This window comes from Narcine bancroftii, chromosome 4 (genome assembly GCF_036971445.1).
Source record: "Narcine bancroftii isolate sNarBan1 chromosome 4, sNarBan1.hap1, whole genome shotgun sequence".
Classification (NCBI taxonomy): domain Eukaryota; kingdom Metazoa; phylum Chordata; class Chondrichthyes; order Torpediniformes; family Narcinidae; genus Narcine; species Narcine bancroftii.
In genome coordinates, this window is record NC_091472.1 from 128,451,493 (window position 1) to 128,474,590 (window position 23,098).

The following is a 23,098-nucleotide window of genomic DNA, read 5'->3' on the forward strand; positions in this document are numbered from 1 at the left end:
TCATCAGTCTCTGAAAACTTCAGTGGTGGAGATGGTTTGGTTGAATGAAGTTTTGAGGCTGCAAGTCCTCTCTTATTTCTGAATGTTATTGTTATGTTACTCCCCTACTCAGCCTCTCCTATTCCATTGATTTCAGATAGTTAAAGTTTAGATATCCAAAATTTTGTTCACCACCAAAATCCATCATTAGTTAACTTCAGACTAATGAAGTTTTTTTACACGGTTAAACTACAAATGCATACTTTTCATTCAGGTTTACCAGATAATGATGAAGAGTATAACTCTAAAATTGAGAAGGAAAATTATAAATATGAGATGTCATTTCATTAGAAGTCATTATTATAGTGCTTTCCTATCTGTGTAAGCTCCCCTAGTTCTATTTCTGAACAAATTTTTGCTCTGACTTGGGCATCCTATTCATGCCATCACTGTAGAACCTGTAGCAGGGAAACCCTCACCTAATATATCCTTTGACTTTTTGTTTGTTGTTCCCCATGAAGTTCTCTGGCATATCTTTCAACTGTAAGGGCACCATATAAATTCAGTGTTCCTTTTGACATTCTGTTGAATGTTTTCTGAACTGAATGCAATAAGAGGCTTGCAGGAAGAGTCTGGACACTAGATAATAGAATTGAATGAGACCTGATATCTTTTACGATTTTCTTTCTTCCTTGTAAAGATTCTGGCAGTCACTGATTTAAGTCATTTTTGGTTTCCTTTTGTACCTCTGATAGCTTAAATGTTTGGTACTGTTACTTCTGCCATTTCAACCAATTTCCCTTCATAAACAAAGGCTTCTCCAAGCAGTTGATTAGATACTGTAACTTCCAGAAGTGGTTTACAATGAAAATAAAAAAATAGTGTAGATTCCATTGTTACTTGTTGCTGTTTCCTTGTTTAAATAATCATAAATTGAAATAGAACTCCCAACAAATACAAAACCAATGCTAACCTTGGCCTCCTGGGGTGGGTGGGTGGGGATGTGTGTGTGTGTGGGTGGGGGTGTGTGTGTGTGTGTGTGTGTAAATGGGATTTACTTAGTCATTTTGGTTCATATGGATTTTGAATTGGACCAAAAGCCCTCTTCCATGCTGTCTGTATACCTCTATGCATATTTGTGTAGAAAATTTGAGAGATTAAGCAATAGTAGATTACATAGAAATACATTTCAAGGGACTGAAGAAAGGGATTAAAGAAGAAAATGAAACTCAGCAAAATAAGAGATGCAAAGAACAATAAGACATATTTTAAGAAGAATATTAATATGAAATGAAGAGGAACAGACCCTAGATCCCTAGATGGTTGAAGATGTGATCACCAAAGAACAGGGTAAGTAAACAAGGATGCATGCACCTACAGTTTATGAATGATTTACCTTAGGAGGTCATTCAGCTCAGCATGACCACACTGGCTTCATGAAAGATCTCCACAAGTGGTTCTACTCCCCTGAAGTTTCTCTATAGCCCTGTATATCTTCCCTCTTTAAGTATTAAAAATTCACATAGAATATTGCTATTAAAAGTTGATATTATTGTTTAACAATTTCTTATTTTAATATAATTTCAAAATTACGTATGTACAATTAAAGATTATTTGATTAGTATTGTAATTTCACCTATCGCAGATGGCTAAAGTGATTTCTTTCTTCTTCAGAGCTGACATTCGGTTTGAGAGCTGCACCATTTAGAATGATGGGTCCAGGTGGCATCATGGTAAGCTTTGCATTACTTTCATTGACAAGTGCCATGCATGGTTCATTCCAGAAATGAAATATAAATCCACCGAACAGAGGTTTTTTTTTGAATGGACAAATTTATGGCAACAATTAAATCAATTTATGAAGATTGATTTTATCAAATTAGTTATTTGCTGTTTATAACTAATTATGTGAAGCCAACTATTGTCAAACATAAAAACATTTGTTATATAATCAATGTCATAAGCAAATTGGGAATAATTTTTGTAAAAGTAATAGTGTCATTTGGTAAGACGTCTTTTCTTTGATTTGTGAACGTAGTCTTAAAATGTCATTAACTGAGTGCATTCGGAATGTTTATTTTTCTGATATTGATTAATACAATTACAATTGGAAACATATTCTACCACCAGTACTCCAGGTTCATTGTTTCCTGTATATTTTGCATTGCTTACAGACTAAACGTCATTGTCTTGCTCTTAATTGTACATTCTACAATACTTTATTTTTTGTCATTCTTTGAAAGAGAGTGAGATACTGGGATTTAATAAATATCAGAGAACAGATATGGAAATACTGACAGAAAAATATAAAGCTAAAAATAAACTTCATAATACACCAGAGCAAAACAGGATTTTTTTTTACAAATTGTACTTTAAATTTTTTAATTTTGACAGACAGCATGGTAACAGGCCCTTTCGGCCCACAAGTCCATGCTGCCCAATTTATACCCAATTAACCTACAGCCTCAATACACTTTGGAAACCAGAGCCCCTGGGAAAACCCATGCAGACATGGGGAGAATGTACAAATTCCTTACAGACAGTACGGGATTTAAACCCTGGTCCCAATCGGTAGTGCTATAAAGGTGTTGGGCTAACCACTATGGCAACTATGCCGCGCCGGTACTGTGAAAGGTTGATCATAGCCAGAGACTATGCCTGAAAAACTATATTTAAAATGGTGTGGTGTGAGAGGATCCGATAAGTAGTATTATTTTGTACTCGAGGTATTATATACAATAGAATATTTGTTCTGCATATGTATTGTTGCCTGTATGTGTGTTATGTCTGGTTGTGTGACTGCATGTTTTGCTCTGATAACTGGAGAATGCTGTTCGGTCGGGTTGTAATTGTGCAATCAGATGATAATAAAACTTGATGAGAATAGTATTTGAGTGTTTAAATGGATACATAGGTCTTTCATTCATTGCAGAGCTTATGGAGAATTAATTTAGTTAAAAAATTGATTGGGTGGAGAGAATTGGGGTACAGATAGGGCTAGAGTGAATATAAGATCAAAGGGAAATAATAATGCAGTAAAAAAAGTATGGAGGGTGGATCAAGTTCAGGGAGGAGATTTAGGTGAGAAGAGAGGATTAATTGTAGCGGGAAAAGGGTGGCGGAAATTGGTTGGGCATTGAAACAGCTTTGGGACTGGTGATTCCAATGGTTGAACTTCAATAATGATCTGGGGATAGGGCAATTCCCCTTACCTTTGAAATGGTTCTTTAGGATCTCTTACCTTCACCTAAAATGTCTTGGTCAATGTAGAGCTTGCTCAACAAGTAAAAGGCAAATAAACTGCAAATATTGGAAATTTGAAATGAAAACACATTTCCTAGTACTTGGTATACCAAGCAGCACCTGTGGAGAGGGAAACAGTTAACTTTAACATTTTAACTTGTACTAGTTCAGATAATATTTCATCAGAATGAAAAACTGGTTAGAAACCAACATGGGGGGAAATGGAAGGACAGAACCCATGGAATATCTGTAATAGGCTGAAGACCAAGAGAAATAGTCCTTTTGGAGCCAGCTGGGAGAGATATGAGAGATATGAAGGAGGGAATGCTAGAAAGAAATGAATGAGGAGAGGAAGAGAAAAAAAATCTGGACCAGTGAGACATATAATACTGATGTTGCTGCGGTAAAAATTGCTGGAAGTGTCCAGCAGGTAAGGCACCAACTGTGGAGAGAGAAAACTGAATTAACAATTAACAGTTGTTACGAGCCCAAAGGACCCCAAAACTCAGCAGCAATAGACATTCACCAAGACAAGTGGCTTTTAAAACAAAAGTTACTTTTAATCAACTTCAAACATGAAAATAGAATCATACTTTAACTTAACTCTATACTTAACTAACCCAAATAACCCCCTTCTAATTCTAAGCACATGTGTATGTAATATGTGTGAAAACTCAAAAAAAAGTTCTTTGGTTCACAGTTCAATCTCACTTCTCCTTCTTCCAAGTTCTCTGGTTGCAAGCAATCATTATACTGTGCACAGAATTTAACATGTATAAAGTTCACCAGGCTTGGTGCTTAAAAGGTAAATGTTTATCGCTCAGGAAGGTTCTTGTAGGGTTTGCAGAGAGATATTTATTGCTCCAGGATTTCCACAACTGAGGTACCACCACTAGTCACCTCAGGGTCTCGTTGATGAAACTTGTCCCCTCAGGGTCTTCTAGATGGTAACCTCTTTCTTCAAGCTACCACAGAGTTCCATTCCTTCCCCTATTTCAAGAGAAACATCAGACAGATAGCACTTCCAGCCATCTACTGCTCTGGAACTTGCTTTCATCAGTTTCAAACAGTTTTCCCTGGATTACACTTTTCAGTTACTTGCCAATGTCCCACACACTGACTGACTGACTGAACTGCTAACTCAACTCTCTCTCTTCCAACTGAAACTCCAAAGAGAGCATATTACTCATGTCTTGCAAATCCCCCACCTTCTCCGGCAAACAGGAGTTCTTCCTTCTGCTCCCATCTGTTGTTATCTTAGGTAAACAATCCAGAATTGACCTTTCTGTGAGCACTTTGCTAGACAGCATGACTCCGATAAGACAATGGTCAAGCATTTTATGATGTCAGTTCAATTAACACCTACTTGTGGAAGGTGCTTACATTCTCCAGAGATCTTGCAATGTGAATTCTTCAGTCTTTCAAATAAGATCTGTTTTAAAATGTGTGTGTGTATGTGACCTACTCTAAATTTTTTTAATTCTCCCCAAATATTAATATTGTTACACAGTCAACAATGGGACAGTTCTGACAGTGGCAAAGCTGAATTCACTGTTGAGGCCCAAGAGCTGCATAGTACCTTGATGAAAGATATGATGCTGTTCTTTGAGTTTACTGTTGATCTCTACTGGAAAGGTGTAAAAAGTCAAAACAAAGAGATCAGGGAAGAATGGAATGAAGAATTAAAATGACAGAAAATTGGAAGCTCATGATCACCCTTGCTGATTGAATGGAGGTATTCTGCTTAGTTTATCATAATGCATTCAACACTAATGATGCCCCATGGTTCAACACCAAACAGAAGCCAGTACTCGAGTTTACTCATTCTGCACCTCATCTATTATTCTCTATTGTGATTATTTCTTCCTTACAGAGGGTAACATTTATTCTCTAAACTCTTTTTCATATTTGATATGATTTAAATTAGACATGATTGGTAGAAGTGCTGTGCAAATAATAGAATCCATGTATTATATCAGATATGACATTGTTTTGTGAAAGTCTGGTCATACAAACAAAGCACTAATTTAAATCTGTCAATTAACATGTTTAGAAATTTTGTAAAATAAGACCCTCTTGGGTCAACAAATCTTTTGCCTCATGTGTCACAAAGCCAAATAGATTAGAAACTATGCAGTTTTAGTGTGTTTCAATTAAACTTTGCACTGCAAGTTTTATTTTAAATATGCCCTCCATTCACTTTGAACTTGGGTTAGGGTGTGTCATGAGGTGGGGGTAGGTGGGAAGAAACATGTTCAGAAATTGCATAATGTTTGCTATCAATCAGGATTACAATACAGTAAATGATTCTAAAGCATTTGTATCGCTGGGAGAATGGAAGAGGGACATTATTGGTTTACATCTTCAAACAATCAGCTGACATTTAAGCTTTCTGCTATTTTTTCTTGCATTCTCCCTTCCTTCACCAGATGAGGTTAATTTCAGGTAAAGGCAAACATTTTATCATGGTGATGTGGCACTAGTTTTTGGTCAGTCTTAATCATTGAGGTAATTTCCATGTGTATTGCTGGCAGCCTCCCTTTCTAAGATAAAGCAGTTTTGATAGAAAGCTCTTAATGGGGCATCAGGTCAGGTTGGCTTCAATGGTTTCTGTTCAAATTATTTGTCCTCTTTTGAAAGCTATTCAGGTTGTGTTTCATGTATTTCCTTTGGTCTTATCTAATCAGGAATTTGTGTCACATAATTATCAGAATCAGAATTTATTGTCATAAACATGTCACAAAAATTGCTATAAATCGCATTTCAAAATAAATAAACTAATATGAAACAATAGGAGAAGGTGAGGTAGTGTCTGGGATTCATCATCCATTCAGAAATCTGATGGGAGAGGGAAAGAACCAATCTTTATGCTATTGAGTGCTCATTTTCAGGCTCTTGTACCTCCTTCCTGATGGTAGTATTGTGAAGAGAGCATGGCCTGGATGGCGAAGGGCTTTAAGGATAGAGGCTGCTTTCTTAAGATACTGCTTCTTGTATTTGATGGAGTGAAAACTGATGCCTGTGATGTTGCTGGCTGATTAACAACTGTCTGGAGTTTTTCCTGTCCTGAGCATTGGCACCTCCATACCCAACAATGATTCAGCTAGTCAGGATGCTCTTCATGGCATAGTCTTTGGTGACATGCCAAATCTCCTCAAACTCCTCATAAAGTATAGCTGCTAGTGAGCATTCTTTATAATTGCATCAACATGGAGACCCCAGGATAAATTATCAGAGATGTTGACACCCAAGAATTTGACATTCTTGACCCTCTCCACTGCAGATCCCTCAATGAGGACTGGTTCATGTTCTCCTGGTTTCCCCTCCCGAATTCCACAATCAACACCTTGGTTTTGCTAATGTTTGAGTGCAAGATTGTTGTTGTGAACCACTCAACTAGCTGATCTATCATACTCCTGCACACATCCTCATTCCTGTCTGTGGTTTTGCCGACGACCACAAGTTTGTAGATGACATTTGAATTGTGCCTTATGTCATAAACATGGGTGTAGGTTGAGTAGATCAATGGGCTAAGCATGCATCCTTGAGGTGTACCTGTGTGATCATCAGTGAGGAGGAGACACTGTTTGCAATTTGGTCGTCCAATGAGCAAGTCAAAGATCCAATTGCAGGTGGGGGTGGGGATGGGAGGTTCAAAGGATCCCTTTAAAACACCAAATTCTTGGCAAAATAGACAAGCTGAAGAGTGCAAGTGAAAAGTTGTTAAGTTAGTCCATGTTTGTTTGGGTGGGTTTTTTTTAGCCCCTTAACAGAACTGATTAATTCAGCAGCAAGATTGCTTTGCAGATTTTTCATCTCATTTTGGACATCTGGACATATGGAAGTTATTTCTGCAATATATTTTACAGGATTGAAAGGAAAATATGACAAATGTCAAGCCTGATAAAGTAAACAAAATATTTCTTATTTTATGATTTTGTTGTGCTTCCTAGAACTTCACTGAATTTAAGTGGATTCAAAATAACCTGTAATTCCTTGGCTTGGCTTCGCGGACAAAGATTTATGGAGGGGGTAAATGTCCATGTCAGCTGCAGGCTCGTTTGTGGCTGACAAGTCCGATGCGGGACAGGCAGACACGGTTGCAGCGGTTGCAGGGGAAAATTGGTTGGTTGGGGTTGGGTGTTGGGTTTTTCCTCCTTTCTCTTTTGTCAGTGAGGTGGGCTCTGCGGTCTTCTTCAAAGGAGGTTGCTGCCCGCCGAACTGTGAGGTGCCAAGATGCACAGTTTGAGGCGATATCAGCCCACTGGCGGTGGTCAATGTGGCAGGCACCAAGAGATTTCTTTAGGCAGTCCTTGTACCTCTTCTTTGGTGCACCTCTGTCACGGTGGCCAGTGGAGAGCTCGCCATATAGCATGATCTTGGGAAGGCAATGGTCCTCCATTCTGGAGACGTGACCCACCCAGTGCAGCTGGATCTTCAGCAGCATGGACTCGATGCTGTCGGCCTCTGCCATCTCGAGTACTTCGACGTTAGGGATGAAGGCGCTCCAATGAATGTTGAGGATGGAGCGGAGACAACGCTGGTGGAAGCGTTCTAGGAGCCGTAGGTGATGCCGGTAGATGACCCATGATTCGGAGCCGAACAGGAGTGTGGGTATGACAACAGCTCTGTATACGCTTATCTTTGTGAGGTTTTTCAGTTGGTTGTTTTTCCAGACTCTTTTGTGTAGTCTTCCAAAGGCGCTATTTACCTTGGCGAGTCTGTTGTCTATCTCGTTGTCGATCCTTGCATCTGATGAAATGGTGCAGCCGAGATAGGTAAACTGGTTGACCGTTTTGAGTTTTGTGTTCCCGATGGAGATGTGGGGGGGCTGGTAGTCATGGTGGGGAGCTGGCTGATGGAGGACCTCAGTTTTCTTCAGGCTGACTTCCAGGCCAAACATTTTGGCAGTTTCCGCAAAGCAGGACGTCAAGCGCTGAAGAGCTGGCTCTGAATGGGCAACTAAAGCGGCATCGTCTGCAAAGAGTAGTTCACGGACAAGTTTCTCTTGTGTCTTGGTGTGAGCTTGCAGGCGCCTCAGATTGAAGAGACTGCCATCCGTGCGGTACCGGATGTAAACAGCGTCTTCATTGTTGAGGTTTTTCATGGCTTGGTTCAGCATCATGCTGAAGAAGATTGAAAAGAGGGTTGGTGCGAGAACACAGCCTTGCTTCACGCCATTGTTAATGGAGAAGGGTTCAGAGAGCTCATTGCTGTATCTGACCCGACCTTGTTGGTTTTCGTGCAGTTGGATAACCATGTTGAGGAACTTTGGGGGTCATCCGATGCGCTCTAGTATTTGCCAAAGCCCTTTCCTGCTCACGGTGGCCACCTTACTATTCTTTGGCTTGGCTTCGCGGACAAAGATTTATGGAGGGGGTAAATGTCCACGTCAGCTGCAGGCTCGTTTGTGAAGCTTGAGTTTGTGAGCACCTTTTGAGGGGGAGGACGTGGAGGGGGAGGACGTGGAGGGGGAGGATGTGGAGGGGGAGGACGTGGACCTGTCCTCGGGCCTGCACAAAGGAGCTTTTAGGTGGAGTGCAGTGTGCGCAGTACTGGCCCCACCCTTTACACCCATGGTTCGTGTGCCGTGGCCAAGCAAGCTGGGACGTGGCAGCGAGGTCCTTGGGTCGTAGGTTTTATATCGGAGTGGCCTTACAGTAAAAGCATTTCACAGCACTTTGTTTTGGAATGCAAGGAATATTATGCATCATACTGCAGCTATGTAGTAATTGTCTAGACCTACAAATGTACGACCATCTTATCTATTTTAATTGTTGAGGGTGTATTATTGCTCAATATAATATGTGAAAAGCTCTTTGCTTTATTTAAATGAGACTTTTACATAGATCTGGATCATATAATCTTGGCTAATATGCTTGGCTAATAATGCTGTGAAGTATCAATTTGAGGATATTTACTTCAAATAAATATTAGATGTGTTTAGTTTCAAAACAAAGGTCTTGATATTGAACTGTAGGCCACTTGGATCATTTCACAATCTGATACATAGAAATTAGAATTCACCTCCTTGAAACAAAATAAGCTAATGCCCATACTCTACTGAAAAAAATTGTGATATTGTCCAAAAATAAATGAGAAGTATTTTTTATAGTGTTTAGCATCCTGTTTCATGAACAGAAACAGTACCTTGGCAATTCCCATCATTTACAGCTGCTAAGTCAGTTGTCATAGTGACCACTGGGCAACAAGTTAGTGATTAAAGGACAGTCACCATGGAAGTCAGAGCAGAAAAGGCTTCTATAGAGTTTAGGAAAACCGGGTGTCATGGAACTCTCCATCATATCTGAGCATTCCATTCCCACTCCAACTCAATGATCTGACCCATTCAACTCCAGTGCTGCAAATGGCTCCAAGACACTGCAGGGTGCAGCTGGAAGTCTATGCATTGCAGTAATGCCAGTAATAATTCAAATTTTATAGATAGTTGAAATACAGTTCAACTTACAACAATTGGAAGATTATTGATTTTCAAAAACATTTTTGATATTCAGTGGCCGATACAACCTGGAACCTTGTTAAGACGGATTTTGTGGCTGTGTTTATCTTTTTTGTTTCTTTACCTCTAAGTTGACATATCTTTAATCTGTGAATGCCCTGCTAATGCTCACAAGAAAGTTTTTTTTTCTTCTGACATCGTAAATTTACTGAAACTCATACATTATGATGCAATTCTCTGAAGTTAACTTCAGAGAGATTAGTGATTTCCTTTGATTTTTTTCACAATGAAATATGACTAGATTATCTGACTTGATACTTTAGTTGTTTCTTCTAAATACAACATTTAATAAGTTTCCAAAATGTAATGCCACGGGATATCTAGTAGTGAACACATGATATTTTGTGAGTTGATCATGCCTCTCCCAGGCCTTTTAAATCCATTTGATTAGTTATCCTTACCCATTAGTGTCTGCATTGAATTGTTACAGTAACACACCTCCATTCATGTAGTGTTTCTCATGGCCTCAGAAAATCACAAAGCTTTTGACAGCATATTCCCTATGAGCCAAACACTATTTTCACACAGAGAATAGCAGTAGGTATGCAAAGTAAAATTTTGACCAGAAGAAAATTAACCAGATTATTTACTTTATTGATGTTGGTTGATGAATTAAGTATAAATTTGAGACTCAGAATAATCAACAAGGCAAAGAGAGATTTTACACTATGTCCTTAGTTTATTAAAGACGAGTTGATGGCTGGATGGCTTCTCAGTCATCTGTGTTCTGAGTATAATCTTGTTAACTCATTAAATTATCAGTGCTTCATTTTGGACTGTCAGATTTCCACACAGGTTTTGTGTGTCTTCAGTTCATTGCAAAGTCGCGTTAGAGCTTTCACGTAAAGAAGAAAAGAGGTAATGTGCTTTATTTAAAAGAGCATTGTTAAGAGCCTTATTTGTATATGATTGGAATACAAATTAAATGAAATGGTTTTGTGTAATTGTAATTTAGGGTGAGAATTCTAATCCAAAGGGAACAAATTTCGGACAGTTTGAATTTATAGTTAACTATAGGTAGTCGGCTGATTTATGATCTGAAGGAAAACTTTAACATTTTATGAATAAATGTTAAAATATGAATCAGTTTTATAAGAATTTTAATGTAAAAACACAATGCTGGAGAAACTCAGCAGGTCACACAGTGTATTTTATATAACAAAAATATATTGAAGGGCTCAAGCCCGAAATGTCATTTATGTACTTTTATCTTTGCCACTGTTTGACCTGCTGAATTTTTCAAGCATTGTGTTTTTACTTCAACTACAGTATCTGCAGACTTTCGTGTGTTAAGAATTTTAATGTTTGGATTATACACTATCCCAAAAATCTAAACAATTTAATTAAAGAAAATGTAGAGTCGTATTTAAAAAGATTTTTTTTTTTGGTTACGGTTTGTCATTATTCTGTATGGATTGATCCTTTGCACTAAAACCTTAATTTTTCATCTTTCCCCCCCTAATTTATTCATGAGGTGAATCATCCTGTAAAGCTATTTCTGCCCCCATAACCACCACTTACCCTATTAAATACCCTACCAGAAGTAATTTTAATGCCATGGGGTTGAGATACTTGCTTGTTCTTTCTTTAGATGTCGGTATATAAATGTCTTTTAGATGATCCCATTATTTGATATCATCCTGAGATGGAATGTTCTCCCTATTCACAGGCATAGTCTTCTGAGAATGAAGCTTCCTTTTTTAGCTTTAACCTGTACAGGAACTATTGAGAGAGCTTTGTCACTACAGTTGTATGTATTGCTTTCTTGAAATCCAAACATGCACAATTTTAAGAATGAAATTCGTGATGGCTACCTTTAACAGTTAAATAACAATATGATCATATGCAATATCTGCTTCATTATTTAAAGTCCATTTCACTCAATGCAACCCTCATTTAACTATGACTATTGGAGTGAGTACTGCCATTTCCACATGAAATTAGTTCCAAGTTTCCAAGCAAATAAATAACTTTGAAAGAAAATTAATCTCTTTTTAAAAAAAAATCAATATATGTTGGGGAATTGTGATACTATACTGTGAAAGATCTAAAGATTTAAGATATGTCTCTCCTCCTTTGACTATTTTCATTGATTATTTTATTGACTGGAGCATTATATTAACAAATAATATTTGTTGATGATGGATTAAATTTCTGCTTAAAGAACGTATTAACAGATTCATTTCCTCAGCATGATTCTAAATAATAAATGCAGGCTTGATTACACAGCAATTTGGTAATAATTTATATGTGGTACATTGCCAATCTTCAAAAGTCTATAATCTTTTCACTAATGTGGAGAAAATGTAATCCTTTTGTGGCGTTAGTTCAAATGAAGTAGTTCAATTATAGCTAAGAGCAGCAGTGAATGGTAATTAAATTCAGATGTCATAATTCAATTATAGTAAACCGATGTTCACCAATTTTAAGATAACCAGTGCTAACTGAAAACCCCACAAAAATTAGTAAAATATAGAAACAAACTACATTTATGCAACTTATTGAAGAGGTGTTTTGAGTGTCTTAGTCATCAAGGAGTTAAGAGCTTAAGTTTTGCCCTTGAGAATGAACTTCAGCATTCTTCCTTTATATAACAGACATAACAGATGGCAGGATCTTGTGGCCAGATCACATGGCCTCAGCTGAAATGATCTTGGAGCTTATCACTCTGAATCCATTGGTGCTTTTTAAAAATATTGTAGCTTAGTTGTTATTTGTACAGGAGATGTACGACCCTGAGCTTGAAAAAGTTTGAGGATATTTAAATGTGTCAAATCTTCCAATAGTTTTAAATGTAATGCAGAGTTTGATAGAGTGAGGGTTCTTGTTGTGTATCTTATTACAATTTTTTTCTTATCTTTTTCATCCAGTAATTTTCTGACAGTCCGTAACAGTATGTCAAGAACAAAGCAACATCTCTGGTCATAACCTGTATATCCTGTAATTTACCATCTCCTTAACTAAAAGATTGGGGAAGAACCAAGAAGGTCTAAAGAGAGAAAAGGAAATTAAGTCAAATCTGATATACTGTAGGATGTGATAAACAAGAGGGACAGATTGTGTTAAGAGAGAGGGAAATGAAAATGAGAACTAAGGGTTTTTTGGATAGATAATAAACACTACAGTGGTTAATTAATTAACTGCTTTAGAAATGGGGCAGGATGGGGTGGACTATACTACAAGGCTTGACTCAATAAGAAGCGTAACAATAAACGCCTGTACAAGATATAAATTTATATTTCTACCTGTGAGTGAGATAACACAGATCAGCTCATCCTTTATTGAATAAGAGTGAAGGCAGATGGATGGTGAATGCTTGAGGGAGGAACCTTCCAGCTTCTTAGCTAAAGGGGTAAGGTTACTTTATTCCAGCATTGGCAGAAAATGAAATAACCTATTGTAATGAATCATTTGGTACTGAAGATTTTATTTTTCTTGTTTCTGTGGAAATTGCTTGACTTGTATATGCTAATTGCTTGCAAGGATTCATAGAAAACAAGATGTATAGGCTCATTTGATTTCACTTATCTATTAATTCATTTTAACCCTTTTTTAACAAATATATCAAATTCTGTCTGAAACTATAGTGTTTAACCTGTTATCACCATTCTTTCAAGCATTGTATTACAGATTATAGCAATTTAAGAACATAAGAAGCATAATTAGGAGTAGCCCTTTGAGTTTGTTCCACCATTCAGTAAGATTATGGCTAATCCAATGATGGCCTAAAAATTATTGGTATGAAGAATAAATTTTTGACCTCCTCATGATCTGTGAACTCCTGCAAACTCAAACACGGTCTTATAGATGTACCTGGATTGCTTTGTCTGCAGGGATCAAACACATGGTCACTTTCACTTTCCTAGTTTTAGAATTATTCTAGGCTGCTGTTTTGATCTGTGCCACATCGTATTATTTGCTGTTTCAGGAAAGACCCTCTGTTAACATGACTGTAGCTGATCTCCGATCTCACCACCGCATTCCTGTTCTCCGCTTATATTGCTAAATGCCTGTATCTAAAAATCTATCTACATCCTTCTCAAGTGCATTCTAAGACAGCCTCCACTTCCTTCAGCAGTAGAGAATTCCACAAGTTCAACACTTTCTGAGTAGACATTTTTCATCAACTCAGTTCTAAATGTCTAATCTTCTGATCTGTGCTTCTAGACACCGAATCCAGGGAAGTAATTTTCTCTGCGTCCAATCTATCCAGACATATTAGAGTTTTGTACATCACAATGAAACCTACTCTCATCTGAACTATCATGAAAGCAGGCCTAGTGATCAAATCAATTTTTAGGCAAAAGCCTGCTCTGGTTTAGACAGAAACGCATGGCATCATAAAGGTTATATTTACTACTCTCCAATCTGAAGGAACCATTCCATAAGTTACAGAATTTTAAAAGACCAATACATCGACTCTTTCCATAGTTGTCCCTTTTTGTACTCTGAGATGCAGATTATGAGGCCATGGATATTTATTGGCTTTGAGTAGCTGTGGTGCAGCCACTGTATAGCTATTAGCACTGTGTATGTGTGTACTATATGAGCTGGCCCGCCCCTGCACCTGTGAATCCTCCCCCACCAGAAATCCCCATAAAGGACATTATGACCAAACTCTTCCCTTAGTACCCGCCTTCGAACTGGGCCAGCAATGTGTGAGATGTGTTGATGTCTTAAGGTGATTAAAGCCTATTAATCTCGATTCTCTGTCTAATGTAGTTGATCGATAGCGCGACAATTTAATCATCTTAATTTTGCCTTAAGGCAATTTAATCACCTTGTTAGAAATAGAAGTACCTTAACAGAAATTGCTCGAGACAAAAATTGAGAACAAAGAACATTTATTATAACAACAATGCAAAGTTGGGTGCTTCCCCTTACCCTGGGAATACACACATACACTGGGGCTCACCCAACTTTTATACAGTGAATTTCAGTATCAGAATACCCTCCCCCTTACATTCTTCTGCCGCCTGGATGGGTTTGGCATAGGCAATCCTTCCTGACTACGTGCAGTTTCAGTGGACTTGAAGGACCAGGGGTATCCTGTCGGTGTCTTCTCATGTCATTATCCCCATTGTCCTTATTCATAACCTTGCCCTTGTCCCCATTCACACCTTTCCAACTCTCAGAGCTACAGTCCCTTCATATGCAGAGTTTGCTAATCTTGTCTAGGGTTTACTAATTAAATATGCATAACTTGATAAATCTGTGTATGGCTTACTAATTATATATGTAGAACTTGGTACTTCTGTCTAGGGCTAGGAGACCCTTATCTCATCCAGACTATCTCAACTTCCTACATTCTATTTATTCCTTACCTCTCCTTATCTTATTCATACGGTGGGCTCACTAATCCTGTCGAAAGGACTAGAAGGTTCTTATCTTACATAGGCTGACTCTGCTTCCTGTATCCTAATTTCCATGCTTAGCCTGTTCATACTGGTTTAATCCATCACTCCATGTGTCTGTGCTAGTTTCCCCATCTTTCATATTTTTATGTCAAGTTTACTCATCTCTCACAACCTTAATAAGGAAATATGGGCAGATAAACTGGACACTGACCCGAAAGATCTGGAGACCTCCATCAAATTAGATCAATGGCTACACTGCCTAAACGCTCTCATGAGACGCAATGACGTGCAGAGTGAAGAAGGAAAATGAGATCTACTCTTCGCTTAGGTCAGCCACCATGTTTTTCAGATGATAAGGGACTGCATTACTTACTCAGCCTCAATGGAGCTCCTACAGATATTGGACCCTGACAAATGTTATCTATTGTCAGGTACCTTCTGGGCAGTCATAGTCAAGCGCCTGATGAGTCGGTGGTTGAATACATGCAGGTCCTATGGGAGCTGGGGCAAGCCTGTGGCTGCCGAGATGTCTCTGGTGCTGTCCACTTAGAAGAACTGATACTTGATGGATGTGTGGCTGGATTCAAGTCTGATCACATCAGACTGAGATTCTTGGAAAAGGGCGATTGAAGCCTGCATGAAGTTGTCGACCTGGCTAAAGCACTTGAGACAGTACACCTGAACGCGGAGGTCTTCTCCTCTGGAAACGTGGCCGCCAGGTGGGAAGCACGGGTGTTGCCATTTTTGGACATGGTCCCAAGACACCACTGCTGCCACTGAGAATCCGCAGTGCTACTTCTGCGGCCACGTGAAACATCCCTAAAAGAGCTCCCGGCCCGAAACGCTACATGCTTCGCCTGCAGGAAGAAGGGACACTATGAGAAGGTATATAGGTCTCAACCCTCTTCCAGCAGCGCTGCGTGTGGCTGGCAACCACCACCATCTTGGACTGCACCATTTCTGACTTCACCTCCGGCATCCTTCCGGTTGCTGGAAATGGCTTGGCCACCATGGGGGTGGCAAACCAGGACAGCACCACTTCCAGCACCACCCACTATAGTATCATTTCCTTCTCTAGCCATTTTTGTAACATTAATTTTCTTTAATTCTTCCCTTCCCTCCTTTTCAAAGCCAATCCTCTATCTACAAGGCAGAAGACTGGATAGTCTTGAAATACTCAGAGTTTAGAATTATTGTCAGAATACAGACATGACATCACATACAACCCTGAGATTCTTTTTCCTGCGGGAACACAAAAGCACTAAAAAAAACTTGACAACAGAATAATTCTTCTACTGATAAATATCCATCATCATAAACATTCATTCCCTCTGTTACATCAATATTTTGGTTGCATTGTGCAGCATTTACAAAATGCACTGACTTGCCATGGATAATTTGACTAAACTTCCCAAACTCACAACTACTACTGCTGTGAAGTGCAACGGGAGCAGGTGCATATCCACATAACAAATGTTAGCATGTGGCATCAGTCTTATATCATTGCTGGATACTGAAACTACCTATCCTACAATGTTATGGCAATACTTTCATAATAAACTCAACATTTCAGAAAAAAATTTCCACTCACTTCTTGAGGATAATTGGTAATTTGAATCAAAGTTTTGAATCACTTCCTTTAGCCTATAAGTGAATTTTTAAAATTATGAATGATAACCAAACTTTTAAAGTAGTTTGTAGTTTGGGAAGTATTAAATATGTTGAGTGAAATTAACTGAATGAATCAAAGACAGGTGAAATGTAGTCACACAAGTGGAAAGAAATACAAGTAGAAAAAAAGCAGTCAGCATAGCTTTCAAGTCACTATGGATGAGGTAGAAAGAGAACTTAAAGTATTAATAGGGAGTAGACAACATGACAAATGCCTTTGATGCATTAACATAGAAAATAAAATAAAAATGAAAAAAAAACACATTTCAGGTCGCATGTGCACAGTGAAAAGAAATTTAATATTTTAGATAGCTATTTGAAAAGAATTGAAATTGGGAGATGATATTGTGAATGAATTTGTGCAGTCATTCCATGACCTTGTTTTTTTTTTGTTAAGATGATTAGTGGGGCAGCAAGGAGGTCTGGGTAGATTGTCCCTCTTGACCCCCTTCACCACACCTTTGGTTTAGATTTAATGACCTTTTTTGTGAACTAATGAAAGCTGTGATTTTTAAAAAAATTAAAAACAGAAAAAGCTAGTTATACTCTCCAGATAAGGCAGCACCAGTGGAGAATGAAACTTAGTTGATTAATGTCAGATCAATTATCCTCCTACAAAGCAATGACAGTTAGAAAACAGTCATGTTTGAGTTATAAAGAAGGGAGAGGAGTGGAAGAAACAAGAGGGATCCAGGCCATTCATATTCATGTGTGTTTTTTCTCACCTCTCCCCATTCTTCTTGCATCTTAAATCAAACCTTTTATTTCTAACTCTACCGAGTTTTGATGAAATATCTTCCACCTGAAATATTAACTCTGTTTCGGTCTCCACAGATGCTGCTTGACCTACTGAGTATTTCTGGCATTCTCCATGTAGTTTTTATTGTTTTTTTTAAACTTAAAATATTAATGTTATTTCAATCATCATAGATGGTGCCTGATCTGCTGAATATTTATTTTGCTTACACATGATTTGAGAACTGATCTACTTTTTAATATTTTAGTCACTAAATAGATTAAAAGAATTTAAACCACAAAATAAATCTCTTTAGATCACTGGTTCTAGTGATCACTTATTCCCTTCATATGAGTTATGACCTTGCCACATTATTCATTCACTAATTGAATATTTTCAAAGTCAATGAAAGGGAGATCTATGAGAATTCTGATTTTTGACTGTTAATTAGACGTCTTTTATTGAAGTGTACAGTTCTGAATAGGATCAACTTAATCTCTGATGGCTGTCTCAACACATTCATTCCTGTTAAGTTTGTTCATAAAAAGCAAATAAGTATCCAACTTGTGTAATAATAGTTCAATCTTTAAAGGAAGAGGAATGGGACTAATTGAAGGGAAAAGATCTACAAGAAATTTAGTTTGCTGGAAATTAATGTATTTGAACTGTGGGAAATTCATACCTTTAGGCCTCATAGAAATGGTGATTTGCCTCAAATCAACAAACAGATATCAGACTTTATTTATGATCCCTCCTCCAACTAATTCATGTTGTCCCAAGGCAGGAAACAAAATTCCACTCTTATAAAAAGAAACGGATAACCATTGTTCCATTTTTGAAACTGCTGAGTTTTTTTGGCAGAGGATCTTGACCTCATTCTGAACTTTAACTCCCACCTGTTTTTCTTGTAGTTAATAAAATGTTTTTGCTGCTTTGGTTGCCACAGGAATAAAGAAGGACAGTCGAAGATAGTGAAATGTTGAAAGACGTGGGATCATTGAGTCACTGATTCAGTGGCTGGCAAGGAACTTAGAGTTTCACATTGCATAGGCTAAAGTTAAAATATAATCCACTGTCTATATTACAAGAGAGAGCTTCAGCAATCTAAGTTGGAAGCAGCCAACTACATAAAGGTAATATCTCTAAGTTTGGCAACGGATAGAATTTTCTAAAATTCAGCTTTCTCTTTCCCTATGTTTCTGTCGTGTATTTATTGAAAAATAGAAAGGAAAAGTATTTTTAAACAGTGCAGCTTTGAAAGATCCAGATTCAATACCAACCTCAAGATCCACTGGTGTGGAGTTTGCATAGTTATTCTATGATTGCATGGGTTTCCTTCCACATCCTGAAGATGTGGCTGGACAGGTTAGATCTAAATTTGATGCATCTTGTGCTGCTGGGTATCCGCAACCTGGGGTCATAGTCCTAAAATTAAGGATAAGTCATTCAGGATGAGATGAAAAAAGATTTATTCAAAGGGTAGTGAATTCTTGGAGCTCCTTCAGTGCCTCAGTCATCGAGTATATTTTGGCAGAAATTGAGAGATTTACACATTTACGGGAACATGAAGTTTTGGGGTAGTGCAGAAAAGTGATGCTAAGGTAAAAGATGAAACATGATCACATAGAATGGAAGGTTAAATACAAAGAGCTGAATAGTGTCTCCTATTTCTTATGTTTATGACATGTTCAAACAGCATTATTATAGTGTCAAGTTATTGTCTTTACTGATTAAAATCACCTGTCATTATTTTACAATATTAGTGTGTATATTTTCATATGATGTAATTAGAAATAAATTCATTGTCCATTTCTTCTGGAAATGTTTTTCCTAAGCCTTATATTTGTTGCATTATGAGTTATCAGAATTAAAATTAATTGTGGATTGCATGCTTTGAAATATTTTATCACTTAAGTTTTCTCATTTTAGTCAGGGGTAGAAAGGATCCATGACGATAACCCAATGTCATTGAATTTCTGTCTGATATCAAATTATTTAAATTCTTCCTTATTTTGCTGGGAGATCCTCACTTTTTCTTCCTCACTGGGTGTTTAATGTAAGCAGGGTTCAATGATGTTAAGGCAGGAGAGGACCAAGAAAGTTCTGAGAAGGTAATTGTGCATAAGTATATTACTCTAATTGATTGTGCAATGTTTGCTTCAATGTGAATGGCACAGAGACGTAGTGGTTAGTGGTAAGTTGGAAATACTATCTATCTCTCAAAAGAACAAGAGGTGGCACAGTAGTGCAGTTAGTAGAGTCATTGTCACACATTGCTAGAGAAAGTTCAATCCTGACTTCAAGTGCTGTTCATTTGCACTTTGCACATTTGCATTAACAACATCTCCATATTTTTGCACATTCTCCCAGTGAGTGTAGGATTCATTCAGATGTTCCCATTTTCTCCAGGTGTCCTTCCTCATCATAAAGACAAACAGGTTGGTAGGTCAATTGGCTGCTGTAAATTTCCCCTAGAGTGAGGGTGAATAATAGAATCTGCGGGAGTTGAGGAGAATGTAGGGAGAAAGTTTTTTTTTAGATAAGTTAATATAGAGTTAGTGTATATGAGGGATCGATGTTGGTGGACATCCATTAATATAACATTAATGTTATGCAAAAATATGCTGTGCCCAAGAAAAGAAATATCTAATACCTTGAGCAATAACAATAGGGAAATCAGAATTAAAATTGCTGGATTTGCATAGAACAAGGATAGAGTTCCCCTGGTACCCACCAGCCTCCATATTCAATTATCCCAAGTTGCATTACCAGAAAAAAACGTGATCCAATCAATTTTTAGATAAGACACCCCAATGGACCAGTACTTGAAAGAAAAAAAAGCTGTGGGGAAGTACGACCAGCTACATTCCAGGCATTGTAGTAAATGAAAACAGAGGAATAATGTTTTTATCACTGTACTGACATAATATTTAAAAAGTTGTTTAGCATTCATAAATCTGAGTTGTACATTCTTTAAAAGCTTCTTATGTTAACATCAAGCCTGTTTTGATAGTTCATTTTGAAAAAATGATACTGATAATTAATTACAGAAAAGAGGATTATTTGTGATGGTACACATTAAACAGTATTTTTGTGGCGAGCCAAGTGAGAATGGGCAAGATTCAAAATAAACTGTAACCCATTGATTAACGATATAAAAACAACTCGAGTCAAATAATGCTTATGTTCAGTTGTATTTTTAAATTAGAAATTGTGGACCAAATGCTGTTTCAATTGGACATTGATTAAATTCCTTTGCTCCCACATCAATTGAACGTTGTCCAAAATTGCTAACATTTTCCAAATTATTTGACTTCCCAAAAGAATGGCAATCCCTACAATTTAGGGCAGCACAGTTAGCGTAGCAGTTACAGGGCCAACAATTGGGACCAGGGTTTGAATCCTGCACTGTCTGTAAGGAGATGGTACATTCTCCCTGTGTCTGCGTGGGTTTTCCCCGGGGGCTCCAGTTTCCTCCCATCGTTTGAAACGTACGTCCATTAAAAGCTTCCTGTGTCAATATCAAGGCTGCTTTGATAGTTCCTTTTGAAAAAGTGATACTGATAATTAATTATCGAAAAGGGGATAAGGTTAATTTGGTGTAATTGGGTGGCATGGGCTCGAGGGCTGAAATGGCCTGTTACCGTGCTGTACGTTTAAATGTAAATGTAAAATTTAAAAATGAGTTTATTTTAAATTAGTGTTAGTTTTTAATAGTTATTTGTTTGAACTTTTTCAACAAAAATTTAACTTGGTTACGAGAAAGACACATTGATACAGTTGAATTTTGGTCATTGTATAACAGGCAGCTGGTTAATTAGATAATGTAATTTTTTCTATTCATGTACAATTATTGTACCATCCCTATTAAAGTGGCACAAATACTGATCTCTGTCTGCAGAAATGTCATATTGTTCACACAGTGTGGCATGAAAATATGTAAAGATTTTTAAAAATTTGGTCAGCTGCTGATGCCACAAATACACAGCACTCTATATCTCATTGATAAACTAACAGGGACCTCCACAAACTGCTATTCTTTGAAGAGCTGAATTACTTTGTTTCCTCAGTCCCATATGTTATCACCTCCAACAATTTTTAACTTATTATAATCTGCCCTTCAACAGAAGAGAATATGATTTAGACACTTTATATTATAAAAATAGAGAACACTGGAATTACTCAGTAGGTCAGACTGCATCAATAGAGATTGAAACAGATTTAATATTGCAGTTAAATTACCCAATACTTTTAATCATCACCATCAGCTTTTCACTCAACAGATTCTGTCTGATATACTGAATATTTCCAGCATTCTCTCCTGTAACTAGTATCCAAGGTATTTTACTTTTCTCTATGACATGCCAAGATTTAGCCCTTCTGATGCAAGGTATATAAAACATCCAAAAGCGCACATTTGAACCACTTTAAGCTCATTGTGCTTTTCCCTACTAGTTCACAGATACAAACTTAGGTTCATGGATTTTTCCTCACTTGAGCCTTGCAGCAATTCCATGAAGCACTTTTTCAAGGCTCCCTCACCAAGCATGCTTGTTTAATGTGGTCCTGGGCACCATAAAATAGTCCTCTTTGGAAAGTAATACATACAAATCAAGAAAGGATTTTTCTATTCTGGCATATCAAGATCACATTCTGAATCATTTCTGGTCTCCCAGAATTATTTATAACTTGGCTAATGTTCCACATTTGTTATTTTATTGTATATTTAAAAGTAGTGCAAATAATATATTTTAATACCATAAAAATCCTTTCCCTTTTTCATACACATTTCTTTTCAATTCTTTATAATGTAATGAATAATATCAATGATAAATTGTATGGGGATATTTTGTGAACAAGCTTCTATTGTCTAATTAATCACCTAGATTGCCCTTAATCTACAAGGCATGCCAGTCTTCTATTTATATATCTTTCGTTTTAGATTTGTGATTTTTAAAAATCTTTTTACCTGAAGCACTTCATATAAATACTGTGCTTTATTTATAGATACAAAATAAAATATAGGTCTTGTGGGATATGGCAAGAAAAAGAGAAAAAGTCTTACCCTGTGCATCTCAACCTTAGAAAATGTATCTTTTGTTGTGATATTAAGAGTTAGGTGCTGATCCACCACTGATTTAAATGGTTCAAGTTTCCATATTGCTTTATCACTCTTACTATCTACTGCTCCACAGTTTCTCAGATCTTTCTCCTTTATTGTTCTTTATGACATTTATACCACTCCCATAACCAACTGTTGACAGCTGTCTAGACATTAACTCTAGATTTCCCTATCAAAATCTCTCTGCAACCCCATCTCTCAATTGTTCAAATCTTCTTGAAAATCAATCCCAATCAAGTTTTTGTCAACTTTGCAAATGTTTTCTTTGGTTTCAAAGCAAGCACAAAAAAAATTTTCAGTGTTAAAGGTTCTATATAAATGTAACTTGCTTTATTAGTTTGAACCTGTGTCACCTGTACTATTGTAATTTACTTCAAAGTAATATTTTCAATTTAGATTCTCCACATTCTTAACTAATTTGCATAGTTCTGTAAGACCACCTCTTGAATACCACATTTCTCAACTGTAAA

General features: G+C 37.3%; 1 protein-coding gene across 3 annotated transcripts in view; it reads left to right on the forward strand.

The window, feature by feature from the left end:
• smtnb (smoothelin b) overlaps positions 1–23,098 on the forward strand; it is a 322,821-nt gene that overhangs the window by 218,634 nt on the left and 81,089 nt on the right. For all 3 annotated transcript variants that reach the window (XM_069932808.1, XM_069932809.1, XM_069932807.1), the window contains exon 10: positions 1,654–1,712. In XM_069932808.1, the coding sequence (XP_069788909.1) occupies positions 1,654–1,712 (59 nt within the window). The remainder of the gene's footprint in view (positions 1–1,653; positions 1,713–23,098) is intronic.